Consider the following 27,573-nt stretch of genomic DNA (forward strand, 5'->3'; position numbering starts at 1 on the left):
CACAATCTAGCCAGATTCGTGACGTCATTCTTACAATTTTACAGCGATTTAGTTCCCATCTTGCAACTGTTAATAATAGTTTCTATTAGTTTTGGTACAATAACCCCTTGTTAGTAAAACTTAATAAGATAAGATAAAATTGATTTTTGAAAATAATGATTGCATTTATACATGTACACTGTAATTATAAATCATATGGTTCCAAAAGCAATCTTTAATTTTATACGTACATGTATTTGTTAAATCTTATTAAGAAAGTATCAATTTTATTAGGCCTATGTAGAATATTAGTAGCAGACATGTACATGTATGCTATATTACAACTTCGAATATTTTAAGATGTCTATAACTAAGTATGAAAGATAGGGATTGATATTGTTGATTTTATTACAGTACGATATTTGTATGCCTTTTCCCAGTATATACTCCCTTTCGTAACGTAAAGGCCACATGTAAACGATCACGTGGAGCATGTAAACATTAGTATGGGAATACACCAAAAACAATGCTGTTCATATTGATTTATCAAACTTCATTTTAAGATTATCTATTGAAATATGATCGATTTCTATTGGTTCCAACTCAGTCCTTTACCTCGTTCATCCTAGTCTGGCCACGACCTCAATCGACTGAACTGCCATTCCACACACTGTATATGTGATTGAGACTGTTCACCCACTTAGTTACTTATCTAGAAGACCTTTTACGTGCTATTGCTATAAATATAACTTTTGTTCGTCGAGAATTATTATCCTTGTCGCATTACAAACAATTTCAAATGAGTGTAGTTCATGTAACAAGCGATAATTTTACAGTCGACTATGTCACTATCGTTTTAGATAAAAACACCGAATGAAATTAAAAATCCGAATTACATGTACATGTATAATGGTAACATAAATTAATAAAAATGTTATTATATTTCTTTATATCATATTTGTACTACACAAAGAGGTAACATACGCCTTAATTTATGATTTGTCGCGCATATATGTAATCTTAGTATTAAATGTGTGTACATGTGATGCGTAATTTTTTCCGGAAATGTCAGATTTTATAATTTCACCATGTGCACAGGGAAGGCGATTGATGAAAGACCCTTTTTATTATTAATCGAAGTATTTCGTTTAACACACGCAAATATCATCCATCACCTTGAATGTGCTCATATCAAAATATTGACAAATGTAAGTAAAATTTTGAAGTTTTGGCTAAGAAATAGTGATCGATCCAGGTAAATTCGGGAGCGTATTATTCTACTATGTGACGTTTTGGCGCCATTTCGTTTGTATATTTGAAGAGAGGGTGTTGCCCCCAAATGACTTCGATAGGTAAAAGTGTGTCATCTTCTATTTTATTTTTCTTGATTTTACTAGGCCAAATTTATATGCTAAAGAAATTCAGTTTAGCACATTCTAATGGCAACATGCGGCAGAAATTCAGGCAAGATTTCCCGAATCACTTCGTGTGACACTGGTCTGTGATATCCAGTCTCGACGAATCTCGTTGAGATTACGATGTCTCCATGTGGCCAAGCTCTAAAGTCGTTGTAGATCGGTCTCTACGTTTCCTTCGTAACCGGGCGGTCGTGTAGCGCCAAATTAACATAAACTAAAATAATTAAAGCTATCTTCAATTATTTGAAGATATCATCAATTCAATTATTGCTCTCTTTAATTGAATTAATGCGCGCATTAAATCAAATATTGCTCTCATCAAATGAATTAATGCGCGCTTCAATTCGATTATTGCTCTCATCAATTGAATTAATGCGCGCATCAGTTGAATGATTTAATGCGCGCATTAATTCAATTATTGCTCTCTTCAATTGAATTGATGCGTGCATTAATTCAATTAATGAGCGCAATAATAGATTTGATGCGCGCATTAATTCAATTATTGCCCTCTTCAATTCATTTGATGAGAGCATCAATTTAGTAGAAATATTGCTCACAATAATTAATTTAGAGCTTGGTATAAATAATTTGATGATCTCTTTAATTCAATTGAAGATATCTTTAAATCATTAACAATGGTTTTGTATAAGGAATTATTGCGCGCATCAATTCTTTTAAAGAGAGCAACAATTCAATTAAATATATCATTAATTCAATTGTGAATATGTTGAATTGAAAATATTTTTAATTATATAGTTGCTCTCTCTAAAAGAATTATTGCTCTCTTCAAATGAATTAAAGATATCATTAATTCAATTGAAGAGAGCAATGATTGAATTAATGCGCGCATTAAATCAATTATTGCTCTCATCAATTGAATTGTAGCGCACATCAATTCAAATGTTGATATCATTAATTCATTTGAAGATATCATTAATCAATTAAAGCTCGCATCAATTCAGCTGAATAATTATGCTATCATCAATTCAAGTAATGAGTGCAATAATTCAGAATTGAAGATATCATTAATTATTTGAATGCGCGCATCAAATGAATTGATGATATCTTCAAATAATTGAAGATATCTTCAATTATTTGAGTTTATGTTAATTTGGCGCTCCAGTCGTGAGCTTGAACCTCGCGATGGCCGCGTCAAATGACGTAAACGCTCGGCACTTATAGAAGTGAGAATCGCGGACCTTTCGGATATGACCTTACAAACGGTGGTACCACGTTTGATCGTGAAAGAACCATCATTGGTACGGCCTAAGAAACAGTCAACCAACCAAACTATAAGGTCATGAGGTCAACGAAAAGAAACGTCTTCTCAAGAGGAACATATTCACATGTACATGTATATGTGAGATATGAAAGCGCAATGCCTACGTTATAGACAAGGTTTAAAGATTTTGCGTATAGACTGATGGAAAGAACTAAAAAGATATCATCAATTCAATTATTGCTCTCTTCTGAATTAACGGGCGCATCAATTGAATTAATGAGAATAATAATTGATTTAATTATTGCTCTCTTCAATTCAATTGATACGCACATCAATTGAATTAATGAGAGCAATAATAGATTTGATGCCCTCATCAAATGAATTAGTGCGCGCATCAATTCAATTATTGCTCTCATCAATTAATTTAATGCGCGCATTATATCAATTATCACTCTCTTCAATTCAAATGTTGATATCATTAATTCATTTGAAGCGATCATTAATTCATTTAAAGCGTGCATCAATTCATCTGAAGAATTAATGCTATCATCAATTCAATTAATGCGCGCAATAATTCAGAATTGAAGATATCATTAATTATTTGAAGAGATCTTTTAATTGAATTGTTGCGTGCATCAAATGAATTGATGATATCTTCAAATATTATTTGAAGATATCATCAATTATTTGAGTTTATGTTAATTTGGCGCTCCATACACCCATTCACACTTGACATATATCCTAAAATTATTTTACCCATTTTTATACGCCCGTCGAAGACGGGACTCCCGCATTATGGTATGGCGTCGTCCGTCTGTCCGGACCTTGTGGGCAGGATACAGACTGAACCATAAGCCCTAGGACTTTACAACTTGGTACATTTGATCACCATGATGAGAGGAATATGCCTATTGTTTTCAAGGTCAAAGGTCAAGGTCGTAGTATCACTTATTAGGAAAACCTTGTGGACAGGATACAAACCGAACCGTAAGCTCCAGGATATTATAACTTGGTATTTGATCACCATGATGAGAGGAAGATGCCTATTGTTTTTCAAGGTCAGAGGTCAAGGTCGTAGTATCACTTATTAGGAAAACTTTGTGGGCAGGATACAAACCGAACCGTAAGCTCCAGGATATTATAACTTGGTATATTTGATCATCATGATGAGAGAAAGATGCCTATTGTTTTTCAAGGTCAGATGTCAAAGGTCAAGGTCGTAGTATCACTTTTTAGGAAAACCTTGTGGGCAGGATACAAACCGAACCGTAAGCTCCAGGATATTATAACTTGGTATATTTGATCATCATGATGAGAGGAAGGTGCCTATTGTTTTTCAAGGTCAAAGGTCAAGGTCGTAGTATCACTTATTAGGAAAACCTTGTGGGCAGGATACAAACCGAACCGTTAGCATACTTATGAAGTAGCGCATTCTAAGGCTATCCCTCTTTATATCTTGATATCCATTTCTACAATCATAATAATGAATTAGCTCACAGAGGACAGTGCTAACTTCATTAAAATATGAATCCCACTAAAATATGTTTTCCTTGAGCAAAATCTACGGGCGTATTATGCCACGTTGGCGTTGCTCTTGTTACACATGTAATATCGCTTAAGATTTGGACGTAAAACAACAAACAAATAAAAAAAAAGATTATTATTAATGGTATTGCATAGGGGGATCCAGGAATTTGTGAAAGGAGGAGGAGGGGGGGGGGGGTCTAGCACTTGATCATTTACGTACTTTTCACAACCTCCACCCCTACCCCCATTTACCCCTTTGCTGGTGTACATAACACCTTAGGGAGATCGTGTGATGCTTAAATATTATATGTAACAAAAGTTTTGTTAAAGAAGTAGACAATTTGAAAGTGAAAAAGAAGTGCCAGGAAATGTTTAGAATGCATGATTTTGCACCATTTACCCCAGAGTTTCTGGAGGCCGCCTAGGCCCCACAGACCCCCGCCCTATTGGGTAAATCAGCTTATTTTTCTTCTTTTTTTCCATTGCGGAATAAGGTCTGAGTATGGAGGTTAGATTGACTACAACTTTGGAAACAATTACATGTAGTAAGCATTTTATATATAAAGGCTGTCACGATCTCCCTAAAATGTTATGTTACATCCGATTTATTAACCAATCAGAACTCGTCTTACAAAGCTACTTATCAAATAATACCATTGTATTACCGCATCAACACCAAAATCATCTGAAAGTTCGTATGTACAATTTATGGTAAACATGACTAATATCAAAACAATACCACACAGGATAGAGATCTTTATAGCGTGTATAGTTTAGGGTTAAACATGATGTTTTCCTTGTAGAAAACCGTGTATTTGTCTATCAACCGACAACAACCACACCAATATGGTTCTCTGGGCGTTTAGTTGTCACCTGCTTATGGGTAGTGTCTGAAAGACGAAAACGTCAATAACATGAAAATATCAAAATATGTCAACATATGAACATAGCAAAATTTAACAGAGACTCCCATTATTAGAAATATAACGTTTGACATTTACATGCTCTAGATAGTGAAATTTACAGGTGTTTTCACGTTATTTCTTGGATGACCTGCATGGAGTTGACAGATACCAGCGAGGAGTTACACATGTGCGTATCGAAGTTTAGAATCACAGGCACCTGAAGTATGGATATTACTACCCCCCCCCCCCTTTTCATAATTTTTTGGTGCAATAATTTCTCTGAAATGTATGAATTCCCAGTCTATCTCATCCCTCTTTCGATTCATGTAATCGTTTCACGCTTTTTGTAAGCTTTAGAGATTGGCCTTCTACCGGTATAATAAAATACACAAGGTAAGAAACAAAAATTTGTAAACAAACAGGGGGTCCCCGTTTCAGGGCACATTTCCCAAGTAAGTACAGCGTTACCTAAGGAATCAGGTCGGGGAGATGTCATACTCTGATCTCTTTTATTTGACACAATCTTGCGTGCATTGATCGGACAGGGCTTCATCTCTTCCACTGGCAGCCCAAAAGGAGGCCACAGATTACGAATTTGTTGTACGCGCCGTGTGATTGGTTCGCAAAGACATCGCTTAGTCTCGGGATCATCCGAAGGGCCTCGGGATTATTCGCGGACCAATCACACGACACGTTATAAATTTGTATCTGGTTAATTCTAATTTATCGAATTTATTATTGTTCAAATGCTTAAATATGTGGTTAATTCTAATTTAAGGACTTAAATCTAAGCCCCGATTTCAAAAAGCCTAGTTAATTAGTTAGATATTCACGTGATACAGTGACGTCATATGCGACGTACCTTCGTCGATCAAGTTATGGTAAAAGTAGTGTTAGATACTTTAAGGGTCATTTATTTACCATGGATAACATTTATTTCGATGTTGACAAATTCCAAGTCTTATATCTTTTAGCCACCAGTGCATACAAATAGCGACCCAAATGTAGCGAGGAAAGCGAGTATGAAATCTGCATTTGTGAGTAAATAATGTTTACATGGGATCGCTGTCTCAACCACAGGAGCTCAGTTGTCAGATATTGAAGTTTTGTATTATTTGTTCCCAAATAATAAATTGAAGTATAGATTATATAAATAAAATCCACCAATGAACTCCGCTTTTTAAGAGGTTTTAAAAAAGGTGTATCGTGTGTACATTAAAAAGGTACTTTTTTTAATGTACACATGATAAACCTTTTTTAAAACTTCGAAAAAAGCGGAGTTTGGCAATAAAACCATTTTCTCGCAGTTTATCTACGTCTTTCTCCAAGTGCTTTTTTGAAGAAAAAACAGAGACAAATGCTACTGGGATTTTTTATGGCAAAGTCGTTGTGCCCACAAAAAATATGCACGTCTTTCCCCCTCATACCTTCCTTCGAAAATTGACAAAATAAACAGTCTAAATCCTCTATACTGACAGCAAGTACACCCTTAAACGGCACAAAACACCCTAATGCAATGTTATTTATAAGCCGTTAATGTAATAGTTGGGTTTTTTGTCAATTAAATCTAATCTGCTTATGAAATGGTTAACAGCTGTTTTCAAATCTTCTCGCTCGAGGTCTCATATGACGTCACAGATAATGGCGCGTAAAATGTCAAAGAAAATATACATATCGCAAGATTTGAATTTCATCGCTTTCAAACTCGAAAACTAAGCAAACTTTTTCATTTAAAACACATGTAAAGTAGTTGTAGATATGAGATGAATTAATTTTGCTGAAAAAATTAAAAAGTTTAGAAACATGCGATGTGTCCTTTAAGAAGATTTTAATAGAATTTCGTGGACCCACACTCCATGAGTCCAGGGATCATGGTCTGAAGGAAGAGAAACTTACACTACACGACGATGTTCACATATCATGTTGACAAGTGATACCCCATGCAGTGGTTCCTGGGAACATATCTGCTTTATGATTCATTTACATCACATAAGGATGTATCAGTTTGATGAATTGTAGCCATTTATCAAAATATACAGAGATATGACGTCAGAATCATGCGCAAAAATGACTGCGCTGTAAATCGAAGATTTTATAAGGGGCGGACCTGTAGCTCTCTGTTCAGTCTCAATTGTTTTCCCCACAGTCCTTTAAACAAGCACAGTCCTTTAAACAAGCAATCCTTTGAACAAGCACGGTCCTTTAAACAAGCACAGTCCTTTAAACAAGCACAGTCCCTTAAACAAGCAATCCTTTAAACAAGCACAGTCCTTTAAACAAGCACAGTCCCTTAAACAAGCAATCCTTTAAGCAAGCACAGTCCTTTAAACAAGCACAGTCCTTTAACCAACCACAGTCCTTTAAACAAGCAGTTCTTTAAACAAGCACAGTCCTTTAAACAAGCAGTCCTTTAAACAAGCCCTTTAAACAAGCAGTCCTTTGATTTTATTTAGAAAAGTTGGGCCCAAGAAAAATGATTGGGATATCTCGAGTGAAAAGTACAAATTATCGTAAGATAAAAGATGTACTAGATGGTGGGGAAATCCCATATTAAAGAAAAGTCTGCAATGGGCGGGACCGCTTTATGAAAAGGTAAATACATGTATATCGAACGGCGATCAATCTCAGGACTCCTATAGAGAATACAAAAATTATGAGTTGGGCAAACACGGACTCCTGAACACAGCAGAGGTAGGATCAAGTGCCTAGGGGGAGTACGCACGCAATTCCTGAGAATCCAGGATTTTATGATATGTAAAATCGCATCTTACGAATTGTAGGATTGTAGAAGGAAACGTGTTGACTAGGTGTTTCCGTGGCGGTCGTTGTTTTTGGTTTATGAGAAGCATGCCCTGTAAAACATAATAGCTAATTGCAAAACATTTCATATATTCGAATTGGAAAGAAATGCTTAAATACAAGATTGCTTATGCTTAAAATCGTTAATCAAAACACAACAATGACGGTCCCAAGGTAAGATTTCCGACCAATGAACCATAGTTTTCTAGTAAATCAGAACCTTGTTCACTCTCTGAAGTTTCTAGTGACGTGGTAGTTTCCGTAGTCAAGTCCGTTAATCTCTGCGTTGTAGAGGGTCCTAGATAGATATAGAAAAAAAATTCTCACTAGTTACATACACTGTAAATGTTGCAATTGGTTTTTATATAACATAAATGAGAAAGAGTCAAATCCCGACTTATATGAATACAAACAGAATATGAAAAACAAATTACGTCTATTGTTCAGATTTCACATGATTAATTCTAATTTATAGAATTTATTATTGTTAAAATGCTTAAATATCTGGTTAATTCTAATTCATGGAATTTATCATTGTTCAGATTTCACACGGTTAATTCTAATTTATGGAATTTATTATTGTTCAGATTTCCCACGGTTAATTTTAATTCATCGAATTTATCATTAAATTGAATTTGCAACTGCTGATGATATTGCAAGGAAGGGAAATCAATTTTTATCTAATTATGAATATCAATTTTTTGCATTTATTAACTGAGCTGATAGTAGGATTGTACTATACATAATCATTCTGTACTACACATAATCATTCTGTACCATATATAATCATTCTGTACTATACATAATCATTCTGTACTATACATAATCATTCTATACTATACATAATCATTCTGTACTATACATAATCATTCTGTACCATATATAATCATTCTGTACTACACATAATCATTCTGTACTATATATAATATTCTGTACTATACATAATCATTCTGTACTATATATAATCATTCTGTACTATATATAATCATTCTGTACTACACATAATCATTCTGTACTATATATAATATTCTGTACTACACATAATCATTCTGTACTATATATAATCATTCTGTACTATATATAATCATTCTGTACTATATATAATCATTCTGTACTATACATAATCATTCTGTACTACACATAATCATTCTGTACCATATATAATCATTCTGTACTATACATAATCATTCTGTACTACACATAATCATTCTATACTATACATAATCATTCTGTACTATATATAATCATTCTGTACTACACATAATCATTCTGTACTATATATAATATTCTGTACTATACATAATCATTCTGTACTATATATAATCATTCTGTACTATATATAATCATTCTGTACTACACATAATCATTCTGTACTATATATAATATTCTGTACTATACATAATCATTCTGTACTATATATAATCATTCTGTACTATATATAATCATTCTGTACTATATATAATCATTCTGTACTACACATAATCATTCTGTACTATATATAATCATTCTGTACTATACATAATCATTCTGTACTACACATAATCATTCTGTACCATATATAATCATTCTGTACTATACATAATCATTCTGTACTACACATAATCATTCTATACTATACATAATCATTCTGTACTATATATAATCATTCTGTATTATACATAATCATTCTGTACTATAAATAATCATTCTGTACTATATATAATCATTCTGCACTATACATAATCATTCTGTACTATATATAATCATTCTGTATTATATCTAATCATTCTATACTATACATAATCATTCTGTACTATATATAATCATTCTGTACTATACATAATTGTACTATACATAATCATTCTGTACTATATATAATCAATCTGTGCTATATATAATCATTTTGAAAACCTGAATGTATCTTCCTCAAACAGCATCAGTGTAAGTTATCGAATTTATTACTACTAAATCTGCATAAAAACGGGATAATATTAGGAAAACTTGTATTTGTAGAATTCAGATAGACTGTTAATCACAAGCAAAGGTTATTAAGAATCCTAGCAATAATGATGAATTACAACTCTTTACAGTCAGTTACTCAAACCATACGCCGGTTTCGTGATACGTTCGAGTTATTTCCTTTGAAGAACTCTCGTACATAGTAAGACGCGAAACACCTTGTTTACATGCGGGAGTGGGACGAATATTCATCACAGCATACGTAAATGTACTTAGTATTTTTCTCATATGCTGTTTCATCACCTGAATTTAACTGATACACAAACTAAGTAAGTGATAAGTATTCAGGGAGTAATTAAATATACATGAAATTCTTATTACATCACCTAATTTCGTTGGTCGTAGGTATCATATCCAGGATATTACTTTCAAATATTACATTGCTTTTATGTTTCTACTTTAATAAAACATTTCTTTCGATAGTAATTTGTATTTCCTACATTTACATATTTAAAGAGAAGCTGCGTTTAATACATTTTATCGTATTCCTCATTGACTGTAGGTTCATTATGTCCCACTTAGGCACTCAAACTTCTACTAAATATACCTCCTACACAGAAGAGCTCTTATTTTGAAACTGCTGTATTAGTGTACATGCATGACATCTCTTTTTATAATGCCACCATGACAATTTTATGTAATGAATATAATTTATGTATATATCATCATGCTATCTACATATATGATATAGATAATGAAAAATTCAACCAACCGCACAACATGCAGAATTGTTTACATTCCATCTGCATGATACTTTTAGAGCAAGCTTTCGTGTCATCTCTAAGGATTTGTTGACAGTCCTCTCTGGGGAGAATATCACGACAGGTATGAGCTAAGAGAGATAACATTGAAGAAAATGTTATGAAACTTCCCTAAAATTCCAGAATCACAAGTCAATAATTTTATAGTGTTTTCTATTTTTGTTGGATATGTAGGGTGTCACGTGGTGCCGTATAAAGACGAGAACAAACCATAGTTGTATTTATTCTCTTGGGAATGATGCAGAATATTATTAGTGTGGTAGTACAAATCTATTCTTATTTATTTCTTATGTATTTATTCATTTTTCGTTTGATTATATTTTTGAAAAATTTAGTACATTTCGGATTGACTAGGACTTCTACTGCACATCGGATTGAGTTGATTTTCTTATGCGCATTGGATTGAGTTGATATTTTTGTAACGCTTAATTTCATTTGTCATTAAGTATTACCCAATAGTCATGATTCACCTTTAACTACATGTTACCGTTCAAACTGTGTAAAACAGAGCCGTGTACATTTTTACTTTGAAGATGTGTCCAGCTTCTATCTGGTGCATCTTGTGGTACGTAAGAATCATTTTTTACTTAGGTCTAGTTTTACTACAATATTTTGTGTATGACTCTTATTCTTAATTGCAACGTACTTCATTGTATTTTTGCAGTTAAAGTATATTTTCAGAACTTCTTTGTAAGTTCCATTTCTTACAAAACATATTTTTCTATTATAAATGTATGCTGTATTATTGGTAGCTTATTGTCAACAGTTTATCTAAATTATGAACTTGTACGTTTTGTCTAATACAATTGTTGTTTGTTTCGCTTATAGGTCAATCCTTATACATTAAGTCTTCACAAATAATTCAACATTAAAAGCCGAATCACGACTTATTCCTTGCTGCTCGGTTACATTAGGAATAAGTTAAAATGTGTAAAGCAGAATGTTAAAAGTGTATGTAACAGAGATCTAGATAAAACTTAAGCTCAATCAGCCTGTGTACTGTTAAGAGCATTGTGTTGCTAGCAAACTAGGTATTTTAAGAACTGATTTAGATGCCTAGAATTCGAAGTTGTTTCAAAACTGTCACATTTCACAATATCTTTAAAATTCCACAACGCCCTGATTTGTACTCTATTTCACAATATCTCTAAAACTCCACAACGCCCTGATTTGTACTGTATTTCGTTTGACAGGTTTTATTTCTAAGAGTACAACATTACTATAGAGCACAGGATTGTTTTGTTCTGTTTTATATTAGGACGTCAAATATGGTGTAAATGAAATCAAAGTTTTAGCCAATTAGAGTTGAGTTTGCAACAAAGAAATTTATAGTGAGTGTAAATTACTACAGGTTGCAAATTTGACGATGAATAAATAACAACACAGCTTCAAACTAAAAGACAAAAGACCGTATCTACAGACATGTGAGAATGGTTATATAAACAGCTCCAGGAAAGGTTTTCCTTTGATATTACTTCTTGTTTTGTTTGGGTTACTCAAAATATGAAGTACACATCCCAGTTCGGTTTTCATTAGTGGGGCTGAAGAGTAGCATTAAGCGGGAAATTAGAAAGATTTTAAGAGAAGCATGGTCGCCGATTGTTTGAATTTGAAGAATCGGCTTTCTTTGGAGTAAATGACTAACGCGATGGTAGAATGATGCTTGTTTGGATATCAGAAATTTGTGTTTTATGCTCTTTAAAAAATATTTCAAAAATGATACGAAATAGAAATAATAATCTTTAACTATGAGAATAACCATGCTAAATTTGAATTTGATTGAACAATATGTGACAGTTATTTTGAAACACTCGGTACCATTATATATTTTCAGTGTGTAGGATTACTCTTCTTCAAGGTAATATTTTACCCTATGAATCACTGTTTTATGCTAAAACAAAACCTTGTTCACTTTCTGTAGTTTCAAGTGATTTGGTAGCTTCTGTTGTTCCTTGCGTTGTAGAGAGTCCTGCAGAGAGACAAAAAAAATTCCCACTAGTGCATATTGGGTAATGTGTTACATTTTGTTGCAAAAGGTCTCATCACAATCTCGTTCACATGGAGAAGATTCTAAAAATTCAAGACAGGACAGTTAAAATATCACGTGACTAAATCATCGTCACTAGAAACATTTCTGTATTTCAAGAACTAAAAACACCATAGAGTCTTACACATCTGTTTCACACTTAGATATTGTATTGAACATCAGTCTTACACATCTGTTTCACACTTAGATATTGTATTGAACATCAGTCTTACACATCTGTTTCACACTTAGATATTGTGTTGAACATCAGTCTTACACATCTGTTTCACACTTAGATATTGTATTGAACACCAGTCTTACACATCTGCTTCACACTTAGATATTGTATTGAACATCAGTCTTACACATCTGTTTCACACTTAGATATTGTATTGAACACCAGTCTTACACATCTGTTACACACTTAGATATTGTATTGAACACCAGTCTTACACATCTGTTTCACACTTAGATATTGTATTGAACATCAGTCTTACACATCTGTTTCACACTTAGATATTGTATTGAACATCAGTCTTACACATCTGTTTCACACTTAGATATTGTATTGAACACCAGTCTTACACATCTGTTTCACACTTAGATATTGTATTGAACATCAGTCTTACACATCTGTTTCACACTTAGATATTGTGTTGAACACCAGTCTTACACATCTGTTTCACGCTTATATATTGTATTGGTATTGAACATCAGTCTTACACATCTGTTTCACACTTAGATCAGTCTTACACATCTGTTTCACACTTAGATATTGTATTGAACATCAGTCTTACACATTTGTTTCACACTTAGATATTGTATTGAACACCAGTCTTACACATCTGTTTCACACTTAGATATTGTATTGAACACCAGTCTTATACATCTGTTTCACACTTAGATATTGTATTGAACATCAGTCTTACACATCTGCTTCACACTTAGATATTGTATTGAACATCAGTCTTATACATCTGTTTCACACTTAGATATTGTATTGAACACCAGTCTTACACATCTGTTTCACACTTAGATATTGTATTGAACATCAGTCTTACACATCTGTTTCACACTTAGATATTGTATTGAACATCAGTCTTACACATCTGCTTCACACTTAGATATTGTATTGAACATCAGTCTTATACATCTGTTTCACACTTAGATATTGTATTGAATACCAGTCTTACACATCTGTTTCACACTTAGATATTGTATTGAACATCAGTCTTACACATCTGCTTCATACTTAGATATTGTATTGAACATCAGTCTTACACATCTGTTTCACACTTAGATATTGTATTGAACATCAGTCTTACACATCTGTTTCACACTTAGATATTGTATTGAACATCAGTCTTACACATCTGTTTCACACTTAGATGTTGTATTGAACATCAGTCTTATACATCTGTTTCACACTTAGATATTGTATTGAACACCAGTCTTACACATCTGTTTCACACTTAGATATTGTATTGAACATCAGTCTTATACATCTGTTTCACACTTAGATATTGTATTGAACATCAGTCTTACACATCTGTTTCACACTTAGATATTGTATTGAACACCAGTCTTACACATCTGTTTCACACTTAGATATTGTATTGAACACCAGTCTTACACATCTGTTTCACACTTAGATATTGTATTGAACATCAGTCTTACACATCTGTTTCACACTTAGATATTGTATTGAACATCAGTCTTATACATCTGTTTCACACTTAGATATTGTATTGAACACCAGTCTTACACATCTGTTTCACACTTAGATATTGTATTGAACATCAGTCTTACACATCTGCTTCACACTTAGATATTGTATTGAACATCAGTCTTACACATCTGTTTCACACTTAGATCAGTCTTACACATCTGTTTCACACTTAGATATTGTATTGAACATCAGTCTTACACATCTGTTTCACACTTAGATATTGTGTTGAACATCAGTCTTACACATCTGTTTCACACTTAGATATTGTATTGAACATCAGTCTTACACATCTGTTTCACACTTAGATATTGTATTGAACATCAGTCTTACACATCTGTTTCACACTTAGATATTGTGTTGAACATCAGTCTTACACATATGTTTCACACTTAGATATTGTATTGAACATCAGTCTTACACATCTGTTTCACACTTAGATATTGTATTGAACATCAGTCTTACACATCTGTTTCACGCTTATATATTGTATTGAACATCAGTCTTACACATCTGTTTCACACTTAGATATTGTATTGAACATCAGTCTTACACATCTGTTTCACACTTAGATATTGTATTGAACATCAGTCTTACACATCTGTTTCACACTTAGATATTGTATTGAACATCAGTCTTACACATCTGTTACACACTTAGATATTGTATTGAACATCAGTCTTACACATTTGTTACACACTTAGATATTGTATTGAACATCAGTCTTACACATCTGCTTCACACTTAGATATTGTATTGAACATCAGTCTTACACATCTGTTTCACACTTAGATATTGTATTGAACATCAGTCTTACACATTTGTTACACACTTAGATATTGTATTGAACATCAGTCTTACACATTTGTTACACACTTAGATATTGTATTGAACATCAGTCTTACACATTTGTTACACACTTAGATATTGTATTGAACATCAGTCTTACACATTTGTTACACACTTAGATATTGTGTTGAACATCAGTCTTACACATCTGTTTCACACTTAGATATTGTATTGAACACCAGTCTTACACATTTGCTTCACACTTAGATATTGTGTCACAGTTGTTATTTATAAGTGTGTTGCAGCGAGCACTATTTTTAAATACTATTGGCGCGCAAAGCGAATCGAATAAGAGAATGTAAGATGATATGACTGAGTGATTGTGAGTTTGTTTAGTCACGTGGTGTATGTTCACCTTTCAACTAAACGACAATCGAGTAATTAATATTCATACTAACCTCACTCATATAAAAAGACAAGTTCCCGCCGCTTTCATGCACCCCATGCGATATTACTGAAATGCAACCTTCGTGGTCACCCAAGAGACGTTGAGAAATATAAACTTCATTTTATATCATATTACTGGAGTCCTGGTAATATTTACCCCTACTTGTATGAATTTATTCTATTGATAAGTAATTAATTTCATTGGTAGCGTCACCTAAAATATTGTGTTCTATGTGTTGTTAATGTAATGTAAATGTTCATTGTCTAAATTTATGTGTTGTGAGATTTTGTGTTTTACTTATACTTTTTTTCTTACACAATAAAATTTGAGTAAGAACCCAGACCAACAATTTGTTTCATCTTGGTTGGACCTTGCGACATTGTATTGTAGATGTCAACGACAAACTGATAGCTTAACTTTATTACATATGGAACGACTTAAGCTTCCCCGTCGTCAATTTCCTCATATTTATGTAGCAATATTCCATTATCATCTGTATATGGTATTTATGTCTCTCAATTGATTCGATACCTATGAGATTGTTCTGCATATGATCAGGTTTTAAATAGAAAAGGGCTACTGACAAATAGGTGATGTTACTGGGGTTTCAACAGTCTCATTTAAGGTCAGCATTTCACAAATTCTATACTCGTTATAATGATCTAATTGACCAATACAACCTGTCTGGTCAAATGCTGTCTGACGTGTTTCATACTAATTGTTTGGCAGCTTTTTTTCACACTGATTTTGACTACGGATTACTTCGTTTAACTGATCATGATATTGGGATCATGTCGGGTGTGGCCGATTGACAGGGGATATTTACTCCTCCTAGGCACCTGATCCCACTTCTGATACTGTATGAGTATGTCCAAGGATTCGTGTTCGCACTATTCTTAATATTTTATTCTTCATACGACTCGAAAACTCACAGCTTCAAATGATTTCGTTTGTTGACGTAGCCATGTTAGGTAGCCGGTCAATTCGAACCCTGTTGCTTTTGGTATTTATTCACATAGTTCGTTATGTATTTGGTCTTCATTTATTATCAACACGAATGATTAATAGAAATTAAAATATATAGTTCTTCTGAAGGTAAAATAAGCTCTTGATTAATGAAAATGCTACAAAAGCCCATTATGGTCTGTGGCAGGGATGGGAGACCGGACCAGACTAATGAAACGCATTACATGTACCTATGACAGTCGCATAGCCGTGAGATTATCAATCTGAATAATTACTATTTAAAGGAACTGGGATGATATGTTATTTGAAATATTTAGCTAAAATATTTGTGGGGATATTAGTTCACATCTAGACGTTATTGTGCGAGTATGGAAATGAAACGGGATTCGAATTGATTGGATACCTACCATGGCTACGTCAATGAACGAAATCATCAAACGCTGTGAGTTTTCGGGTCGTATACGGCTTTAAGGAATATTTGAAGGTATGTTTGGACTGAAGTATAGGAGGAAAATATGTTAGGAATTTTGTTATATTAAATCTATGAGACAACAACACAAGAATACAACGATATCAGGCCTCAACCGTGCGCAGTTTTTTGTGCGCCATAAATCGAAGGCTTTTATAAGGGGTGGATTTGTAGCTTTCTGTTCCGTCACAATACTTTTTTTCAGAGAGCTACAGTTCTTCAGCTAGGTGCACCGCACATTCTAGAGATGCTAATGGTATAGATTGTACGCAAATGATTTACTACAATCAAAAGAACCACGGCCAGAATTTCGAAAAAAATACGCCACCCACAATCTCAAGGTAGTGTCGAAAGATGAAATGATGACCACGACACGTTAGTAAGCTGGATGAGAGGTGATCAAATGGAGCATTGGAATTCAGTTCTTGTAATGTCACCATATGAGGCAATGTTTGGCTGTGCTCTAGAAGTCGGGTTGGCGTCTACATCGGATTCTGATGATACCTCTTCTACAAGAGAACTGCAAATTACTGGACCCTAGAACACGCCATCCGAAAACAAAAGCCCAGACATCTCTTTCCAAATTCAACTATCCTACCAAAACCCTAGCACAGGTCACAGTTCCAAACCCAACACAAGAATTTCCATCGAAATTAGAACGAGGGTGTTTGACGTGTAATGATGCGTTTCAAACTAATGACAATCACAAAAACAATTGTAACATTCGTGATCGATTACAGAGCATCCAAAGAGAGCAACATAAATCTGTCTAAACAAGCAGACAAAAGGATCACAAGACACATGTTACTCCCGTTCAAGTGGATGACAATTGATATTCCAGCTGTGGACTGAGGACGTGGAGATGAAACCGCTAAATCATCTTAGAAGTGGACGAAAAAGAATAGTTCAAATTAAGGACATTTTATTTTAACGACTTCACTCCATCCTCTTATCATCCTTTAGTGATTGGAGGCATCAACAAAGAAAATTGAATCAGTGATATAGAAACCGCTCGGCTTCAGTATGCTGAGGATGGGCAAGGCTTCACAAAATGTGCATACAAAAGTGAGTGCATAAACATGCAAACGTAACTTCGTAACTCTAGATGTAGCAACAGTCTTCCGTGGCACAACATGTACAGTATTATGTTTTCTGATTGCCAGAGATTCCGTGGCAAAACAAGTACAGTATTATTAGCTCACCTGAGCTGAAAGCTCAAGTGAACTTTTCTGATCACCTGTTGTACGTCGTCTGTAAACTTTTTACATTTTCGACTTGTTCTCCCGAACCACTTGGCCAATTATAACTAAACTTAGCCAAAAGCATCCTTGGGTGAAGGACTTTCACGTTTGTTCAAATGAAGGACCATACCCCCTTCAAAAGGGATAAAATGCAAAAATAGGGTGGGGTCATTTAAAAATCTTCTTCTCAAGAACCACTGAACCAGAAGAGCTGAAATTTACATGAAAGCTTCCTGACATAGTGCATATTTACGTTTGTTAAAATCATGGCCCCCGCGGGTAGGATGGGGCCACAATAGGGGATCAAAGCTTTACATAGAAATGTATAGGGAGAATCTTAAAAATCTTCTTCTCAAAAACTGCTGGGCCAGGAAAGCGGACATTTACATGAAAGCTTTCTGACATAATGCAGATTCAAATTTGTTAAAATAATGGCCCTCGGGGGTAAGTTGAGGCGACAATAGGGTATCAAATCTGTTTCAAATATATTGGGAAAATCTTTAAAAATCTTCTACTCAAGAACCATTGAGCCAGAAAAGCTGAGGTTAACATGAAAGCTTCCTGACATAATGAAGATTCAAGTTTGTTAAACTCATGACCCTTGGGGCTAGGATGGGGCCACAATAGATGATCAAAGTTTTACATAACTAATAAATAGAAAAAATATTTTAAAAAATTTCTCCTTCAGAACCATTGGGCCAAAGAAGTTTACATTTGCACGAAAGATTTCTGACATAGTGCAGATTGAAATTTGTAAAAATCATGATCCCCAGGGGTAAGATGGGGCTAAAGTAGGGGATCGAAATATTACATACAAATATATAGGGAAAATCATTAAAAATTTTCTTCTGAAAATCATTGGGCCAGAAAAGTTTGTTTACATGAAAGCTTCCTGACATAGTGCAGATTTAAGTAAAAATAATGGTCCCCGGGAGTAGGTTGGGGCCACAATAGGGATCAAAGTTTTACATGTGAATATATATAGAAAAAAATCTTTAGGTGACTCAGGTGAGCGATGTGGCCCATGGGCCTCTCGTGTTTTCTGATTGCCAGAGATATGTTCACTTTTCAATCAGCATGTATACATGTACTTTACATTTATTGATAAAATATCATTTTAAAACTTTTACATATGTAGTCATCCTGCCATTATAAAGGTGATAGTTTGATATTTTTCATGACCATTGACAACGTGTAAAACTGTCTAGAATTTTGAGTAAATACATGAAACATGCAATTTTCGAGTTGTTATATCATAGATGTTTCACTTTCTTGTACTCTACGTATGGTGAGACGCAAAATATATTTTCATCTAGACGCGGTGGGACAAATGCTTACCGTTGTTTCATTGCTTATGTCGACATATTTACTGTAACATATGTAACATAATACCGACATATTTACTGTAACATATGTAACATAATACCGACATATTTACTGTAACATATGTAACATAATACCGACATATTTACTGTAACATGTGTAACATAATACCTTTACATTTCGTGCCTTCAAAATTAAACCTTGAATTTGATCATGCACAACTTTGCCCTTTTGTCGTAGAAACAGACTGATTCTCTGTATATTGATCAAGGTGCAAAATGTGCGTAGTTAATTCTGAAAATGTAGAACGAGTTTACATCTGTAACTCAAATGAAACACTGGAAATAGTCATGATATATTCTGCTGATAGGAATTATTATATTTGGAGCACAAAGTAATTCCAGAAAGCTGATCACCTAATATAGACCGGTTTTTGTATTTTGCTTTTTCTCATATATTGAAACGAATGATTCGTTAAAGAAGGGAAAATGATTTACCCACCTCTCGTCGGTGGAACAGTGGAGTTGATAATCTCTATGGTGTGATCAGTTGATGGAACAGTGGAGTTGATAATCTCTATAGTCTGCTTAGTCGATGGAACAGCTGAGTTGATCATCTCTGTAATGTGGTCAGTTGTACTTTGCGTTGTGGAGAATCCTGTTGAAAACAATATATATGTACATGTAATTACTAGCTAGTAGAATGGGGAATCCTGCTGAAAACAATATATATGTACATGTAATTACTAGCTTTTGGAGTGGAGAATCCTGCTGAAAGCAATATATATATGTACATGTAATTACTAGCTAGTAGAGTGGAGAATCCTGCTGGAAAAACATATATGTACATGTAATTACTAGCTAGTAAAGTGGGGAATCCTGCTGAAAACAATATATATGTACATGTAATTACTAGCTTTTGGAGTGGAGAATCCTGCTGAAAGCAATATATATATGTACATGTAATTACTAGCTAGTAGAGTGGAGAATCCTGCTGGAAAAACATATATGTACATGTAATTACTTGCTAGTAAAGTGGGGAATCCTGCTGAAAACAATATATATGTACCATGTAATTACTAGCTTTTAGGGTGGAGAATCCTGCTGAAAACAATATATATGTACATGTAATTACTAGCTAGTAGAGTGGAGAATCTTACTGAAAGCAACATATATGTACCATGTAATTACTAGCTAGTAGAGTGGAGAATCCTGCTGAAAACAATATATCTGTACATGTAATTACTAGCTAGTAGAGTGGAAAATCCTGCTGAAAACAATATATCTGTACATGTAATTACTAGCTAGTAGAGTGGAGAATCCTGCTGAAAACAATATATATGTACATGTAATTCCTAGTTTGTAGAGTGGAGAATCCTGCTGAAAGCAATATATATATGTACATGTAATTACTAGCTAGTAGAATGGAGAATTCTGCTGAAAGCAATATATATGTACATATAATTACTAGCTAGTAGAGTGGAAAATCCTGCTGAAAATAATATATATGTACATCTAATTACTAGCTAGTAGAGTGGAGAATCCTGTTGAAAGCAATATATATGTACATGTAATTACTAGCTAGTAGAGTGGAGAATCCTGCTGAAAGCAATATATATGCACATGTAATTACTAGCTTGTAGAGTGGAAAATCCTGTTGAAAACAATGTATATGTACATGTAATTACTAGCTAATAGAGTGGAGAATCAACATTTTAGATTTAATCTCACTTCTTGACCAATTCACCATCATTTAAATTCTTTTCAATTTCGTATGAAGTATTTTTGGGACAAGGAGGGGGGGGTGTCATAGATTGTAAATTTTATGTATATTAAGAACACTTTTTGTTTTATACTGCTACTTGATATTAGCATTTAGCTTTGATACGCAGAACAATATATATTTCGTAGCCCTTTGGGCTAGTGATGCGATTAATTAGGTGACCGATAACGCCACATATCATATTACATGTCAAGGGCGGATTCCGATGGGGTGGGGGTGGGGGTGGGGGGGTCCAGACACCATGAACCAAAGTTTAAGACTTATTCAATTTTAATAACTCTTTGAGTCAAAATGATATGAAAGGTGGATACTTACATCCCTCTTTATCAACAGCAGAATATCATTCAATTCTAGGATAAATAAGACCAATGATACAATATTTTCGTCAGATTCATGTATCACTTAAGAATTCTTAAAAATGGATATTTAAGATAAAAGTTTTGTTTAAGAAGTAGAACAATTTGAGAGTGAAAATGAAGTGTCAGAAAATGCTGAGAATGCAGGATTTTGCACCATTTACCCCAGAGCTTCTGGGGGCCAAGGCGGTCCCCGACCCCCGGCCTATTGGGAGTAAGCTTTAAATAAGCTTCCTTTTTCTTTTATTTTTTCGAAAGATTTACTCTTTTTGGCCTCTTAAATCCTTAATTACGTAAAATGTGACCAAAACAATTATATGTGTAGATAGTGATTGTCATGAACATTTTATGTTCTACAATCGTTCACAAAATGTTGATGGTTTAGAAGATATTTGAGTGAGACTTTGAGCCCTTCTAGACCCTTTGTGTGAGGGGTCAGCCCTTTTTTCTTCATATTAACAGACAGATCTTGGAAAAATGCTTTTTTGTTATTTATGTCTTAACAAAATATTGCATACAAAAGAGATGATCTATATCAAATATCAAAAATCACAGAAATCAACGAAAAATTTCTCATCCATCTTTTTCAGGTCCAGGGGAGCATTTAGACTTCCGGTAAAATCGAATGTCTTTAGAAGCATCTAGAATGATGACTCCATCTTGTCTACAGATTTCAATACTGTAGCTTTGATAGTTACGGAGAAGAAAGGTGGACAAGTCGGGCATCTAAAAACTCACTAAAAGGGAGATAATTCCCGACCCAAAGTGACGTTTATCCCACAATTTGGCATGCAAAGTCTCTTCACCACAAGACATCTTTTCTGAAAATATCATTAAAATTGATCGAGAAATGGCTGAGTAAATCGAGGCAATTAATAAGGAAAATGATGGTGATAATAATAATATAGAAGAGAAACATACAGCAGAAAAACGGCAAGGTCTTCCGCAGGAGATGGAAGACCTTAATAAGAACCGAGCAAAAAGAACGAGTCTCTAAGTTTGAAAACACAAACGAAGTTGACACTGATAAGATGTAAAGTAATCATCTTTCTTCTGTAGCTTAGGGTAGCTCATTGCACCAAAATGTTACTCGATGGCTTGATAAAACACTTCTTATGAAGTATGATTTTAGCATCGAAAGATTGTTTTATATCATTTTTTGTGATTTTTCCCGGAATGATTTAAAGGATGTTTTGTTTGCAAATAAGATATTCTAAAGTCTAAATTTTCCTGTGATTTGATGCATGGTATGGATATCGAAAAAAAAAAAGCATGTCTAAGTGACTCAGATAGGCGTTCTAATTTTATAATCAAAGTACTTAAAGTACTCGTGGGAGTTGAACATTGTGGAAATCCAGTTAGAAAAGATAGTACTGGAAGGGTAGGGGGATAAATGACTGAATATTATCATGATTTTAGATACAAATCAACTGTTGTTGTTTTTCAAAGCGTTACAACAGCAAACATGGATAATAGAAGGCCCATGGGCCACAACGCTCCTCGAGTAACTGAAGTCGTGTTGTTGTTTTCTAGAATTTCACCCCTTTATATTCTCATGAAAAATGTGATCACATATTATGGCCCAAACATTCAAATCAATATGGTTATCAATGCCTTGCAGTTATGAAGAAGTTTTTCCCCTGTAGATATACATTCAAGTTTAATCCTAGTTATAGCTAATTCTAAGGATTCATTACTTGAAAAGGTAGTCCAATATGCTAAACTGTCACCTGAATATACTACAGTCCTGTAGAGGATCAATGGAATGGTAAATAATTGTATAATAACTCAAAATAAATGAAATGCAAAAAAATTAAAAAAATGTCGGGCATCGGAAATGCACAAGCCGAGTTGCGCAAGGAATGGGCATAGAGGGAACCGGCAGAGAAGTTTTCAAGAATTATCAAGCAGGGAGCAAAATTTTGCGTACATAAATTTCAGCCGACTTAAATCCTTTGTGACCTTGACCTTTAACCCTTGACCAAAATCAATAGGCTTCTTTGTCTCATCAAGGGCGATAATCCATCTAAGTTTAATTGAGATCCTATAATTTGTTAAAAAATTATAGTGCAGAAAACAAAATTTTCTCCAAATTTCAGTCTATTTATAGCCACTGTGACTTTGACCTTGTGATCCCGGAATCGATAGGCTTTTTGTCTTACTTAATCGATCTAAGTTTGATTGAGATCCTATAATTCGTTCAAGAGCTATGGTGCGGAAAACATAATTTTCTCCAAATTTCAGTCTATTTATAACCAGTGACCTTGACCTTTGACCTAGTGACCCCAGAATCGATAGGCTTCCTCATCTTACTGAGAGTGACAATCCATCTAAGTTTGAATGAGATCCTATAATTTGCTCAAGAGCTATGGTGCGGAAATGAAATGTTGATGCGTGCCCGCCTGCCCGCCCAAAGGCACTTCATCAGATCATAAGTCGAGTTCGACTTCATGGCAACTCCGCTAAAAATGAAACACTAGTCAAATAATGTTATTTATTGCCAAGGTATTTGGGATATTATACTGTGGCTCAAACAGGGGGTGAATGAACCTGACAGTATGGAAAGCATATTAATAAACTATACATGTACAAGATCCATAACTTTTTTTTTTCAGTTTGTGAAGGAGAATCCTCATGTCTCTTTCATCTGTAGACAAATAAACAATGTGTTTTGACCAGAGCAATTTCCAATCCTTTTTGCAGCATAAATTCAACATTGTGGCAACTGGGTTAAACTTTGATAGTGAAGTAATACATGGCAGCACCTTATCCCATGCTCTTAAAATTTCTGTTTGACACACACTCATGACATCCACTCAAACATTACAGAGTGCAGCAAAATCCCATTGTAATAGGGGATTCAAAATGGATAACTGGTACAAAATATGGTACATACTATTCAAAAAGGATAATGAATTTGACATATTGATGTCTTGGAAAAGGAATTTCTGACATCGGGGCTCTAAGCGTTTGCAAACATTGTCATTTGATAAAAGTGTTCTACATTTTTAAAAATAGAGATTAATATGTCTTTACATACATAGGTGAGAAAGTTTCCATTATTCCTAGCCGAGACATACCATGTATGCGCAAAAAATTCATAAACAAATATCACACTACTCACGTAGAAAATGTGGACCTTACCGTCAGATCATCAAGCGCAGCGAAACACGCCATTTCGAGATTATAGTCGACGAAAGCTCGGTAACAGTAATGAATAAGGTACACTCATTTTGTATCTATTTTGTGACTTTCTTTATTAAAACGTGCAAAAATGTGTAACGTGCAATTACTACGTAATTCAATAACTTGAAGCATGAAGCAGTTTCACTTTGCCACCGGATATAAGAAATTTTATTTCGTATTCCGATCCCAATCGAAAGTTGTTGACTGGGAATGACGTGTTTTAATTCAATCTACATGTAACATCAAGCATTTTTTATATCACATTAAAAAAACCCAAATATATACACATACACAATGTTGTAGAGTTATTTCTTGTAAATTTTCTGAAGTTTCGCACCATATTCGATATTTCGCGCCACGGTGTCAATAGGGCTTTGTGTGCAGTTGTCGTTCGTTTTCCTATCAATGTTTATAGGTGACGCTGTGCTACAAACGACAATTTTCAACCTTATCTTTTATTTTTCTATGTCTATCAGTATCAATTTGATCGAAATCTTGTATTCAAATTGATTTGAATACAATATCATTGCATTTATTTACATGTCAATTATCAAAATTAGATTAATTCAGAAAAGTTACATGGATTATTTAATGGCGGATGTTTATAAAAGTTTATGTTGATTTACCTAGGAGTAAATCAGCTGACACAGAACCCCCGCTGACGACCACTATACAAATCAATACAAATTACTGCGCAGAAAAGTGCGTGATGACCCAGGGAGATTGAACATAGTTCAACTCCCAAAAATTCAAAACACTATGTGTTCATATTCTTTAAATCTACGGATAAAATCTCCAAAAACATGTCAGTTAGAAAAAAGAGAAATATATTTCAGATAGAAATTGAAATTAAATGGTCAAAATTCAGAAATATTGCGAGGTTTCAAATTTGAACCAAGTCCAATCAAAATCATAAAAAAGTGGTCATAGAGATAATTGTAATCAGAAAACTACATTACCTTGATGTAAAATGTTTTACAAATTAAATGAATTTATAAAGGAAACTAATTTCTTAGTGAAAAGTGCATATAATTAGCAACAATGATTATTTTAGTAATTCCAAATTTTGATCGGGATCGGTACCGATTCAAATCTAAAACGAGATTGCTGAGATCCCGGTGACATCAAATTATTTATCAGCAGTCTGCCTCGATTTAAAAACGTTGATCTCCTATTGTGGTCCCACTTTACCCCTGGACTTCCTGAATTGAATAAACTTGAATTGTTTTCAAAGATGTTCCCTATTGACCTTTTGTGGCCCCACTCTACCCAATCTGTGCACGTCCTGAAGATGTTTGCATATCAATAAAACTAATCATGCCCCTGCTGTTCTCAAGAACGAATTTTCGTATATTGTAAAACTGTCCCAAAGTAGAAACTCTTCCCCTATATAATATTCCCATGAAAAAATCTGAAATCGAATTGTGGTCCCTTCCATTCCATAGTTTTGAATTTCAAATTTATACATTTCAAAATTTCGATTGGTTATTTACCGACGAATCCCAAAGAAATGAACGTACTTGTTATTCCGTCGGTGTTAATTTGGCACAGACCGCAGAACACAGGGCAGATTTGGGCTGTTATAGAACTGTCACAGATGTTAATTTTTTCCAGTAGTACGCAGTCCCGTCTGTCTTCACATACTCCAGATACTTTCAAAGTTGAAAGGGGTGTTGAAACCGAGGTGACGGTGAATGAAATATCGGAAACTACAACAAAAGGGATATTCCAATACAAACACAATTTATCAAACCACAGAGTATAGCTGGATTACGTGGGAGTAAATTCACGATACCGCAAACACCGCATGTCCTACGACATCTTGTTCTGGCAAAATTATCGTCTTCGCACACGTGTAGATGAGTTGCTAAGATCTGGCAGTCTTGATGTGCATCCATACAAAGCGGAGTAGGAGTTGTGACGTCACATAGGCCACATGACTTCCTGCATACACCGAGGGCGATGTCGCTATCATTGCAGGCATTGAATCCTTGTATGAGGATATCACAATCGGGATGGTCTGCGCATGCGTCTGTAGCCGGACTGGAGTGTAGCTGCGTCAAAGTTGAAAGGGGCATTGATGTTGCTACATTCGTTACAGCAGTAGTTGTAGATAGTTTTTGTCCTGCAATAAAATTAAATAAATACGAAAATACATCAAGACAGAAAGGATGAATGAATGAATAACCACTTCGAACTACTACATATATGTTTAGTCAATGTCGATAACCGTTCTCATGAACATATGTGGTGCATGTTAACATTCAATGATGTACTTTTGTCGATATATTTCTGTGAACTCGAATTAAAAGACACCACAGAGTCGTCCCCTTCTGCTTCATACTTTGATATTTTATTGAAAATAGATATTAACGGCAAACTAACAGTTCAACTCTATGATAAACGGGATGATTTCGGATTCTGCATCGTCAACTTCCCATATTCATGGAGCAATATTTCATTATTTTCTGCGTATAGTGTTTATATCTCAACTGATTCGATACGCAAGAGCTTATTCTACGTATGATCAGTTTTTAAATCGAGGCAGGCTACTGACAAACAAGATGATGATTCAGGGGTTTCAACAGCATCATTGAAAGTCAGAAATTCGCAAATTCTATGCATATGGTCGTTATAACAATCTAGTTTGCC

At 34.3% G+C, this 27,573-nt stretch overlaps 1 protein-coding gene and 1 long non-coding RNA gene across 4 annotated transcripts in view; one reads left to right on the top strand and one right to left on the bottom strand.

The window, feature by feature from the left end:
* The first annotated feature begins 1,076 nt into the window (after positions 1–1,076).
* LOC130050756 (uncharacterized) lies at positions 1,077–19,511 on the top strand. The gene is made up of 2 exons (XR_008799010.1): positions 1,077–1,187; positions 17,239–19,511. It is a non-coding gene; the product is annotated as an uncharacterized LOC130050756 (long non-coding RNA).
* The window catches only part of LOC125665877 (uncharacterized), a 50,388-nt gene continuing 27,702 nt past the window's right edge, over positions 4,888–27,573 (bottom strand). The window contains exons 6-13 of one of the 3 annotated variants that reach the window (XM_048898835.2): positions 26,717–27,046; positions 26,442–26,630; positions 20,099–20,254; positions 12,522–12,578; positions 10,561–10,680; positions 8,071–8,148; positions 7,823–7,903; positions 4,888–5,036 (exon numbers count right to left, since the gene is read on the bottom strand). In XM_048898835.2, coding sequence (XP_048754792.2) covers positions 4,969–5,036; positions 7,823–7,903; positions 8,071–8,148; positions 10,561–10,680; positions 12,522–12,578; positions 20,099–20,254; positions 26,442–26,630; positions 26,717–27,046 — 1,079 coding nt within the window. In that variant the 3' untranslated portion in view covers positions 4,888–4,968. Of the gene's footprint in view, positions 5,037–7,822; positions 7,904–8,070; positions 8,149–10,560; positions 10,681–12,512; positions 12,579–20,098; positions 20,255–26,441; positions 26,631–26,716; positions 27,047–27,573 lie in introns of all 3 variants that reach the window. The other 2 variants (XM_048898834.2, XM_048898836.2) reach the window with 2 other exon arrangements.

This window comes from Ostrea edulis, chromosome 10 (assembly GCF_947568905.1).
Source record: "Ostrea edulis chromosome 10, xbOstEdul1.1, whole genome shotgun sequence".
NCBI classification, from domain to species: Eukaryota; Metazoa; Mollusca; class Bivalvia; order Ostreida; family Ostreidae; genus Ostrea; species Ostrea edulis.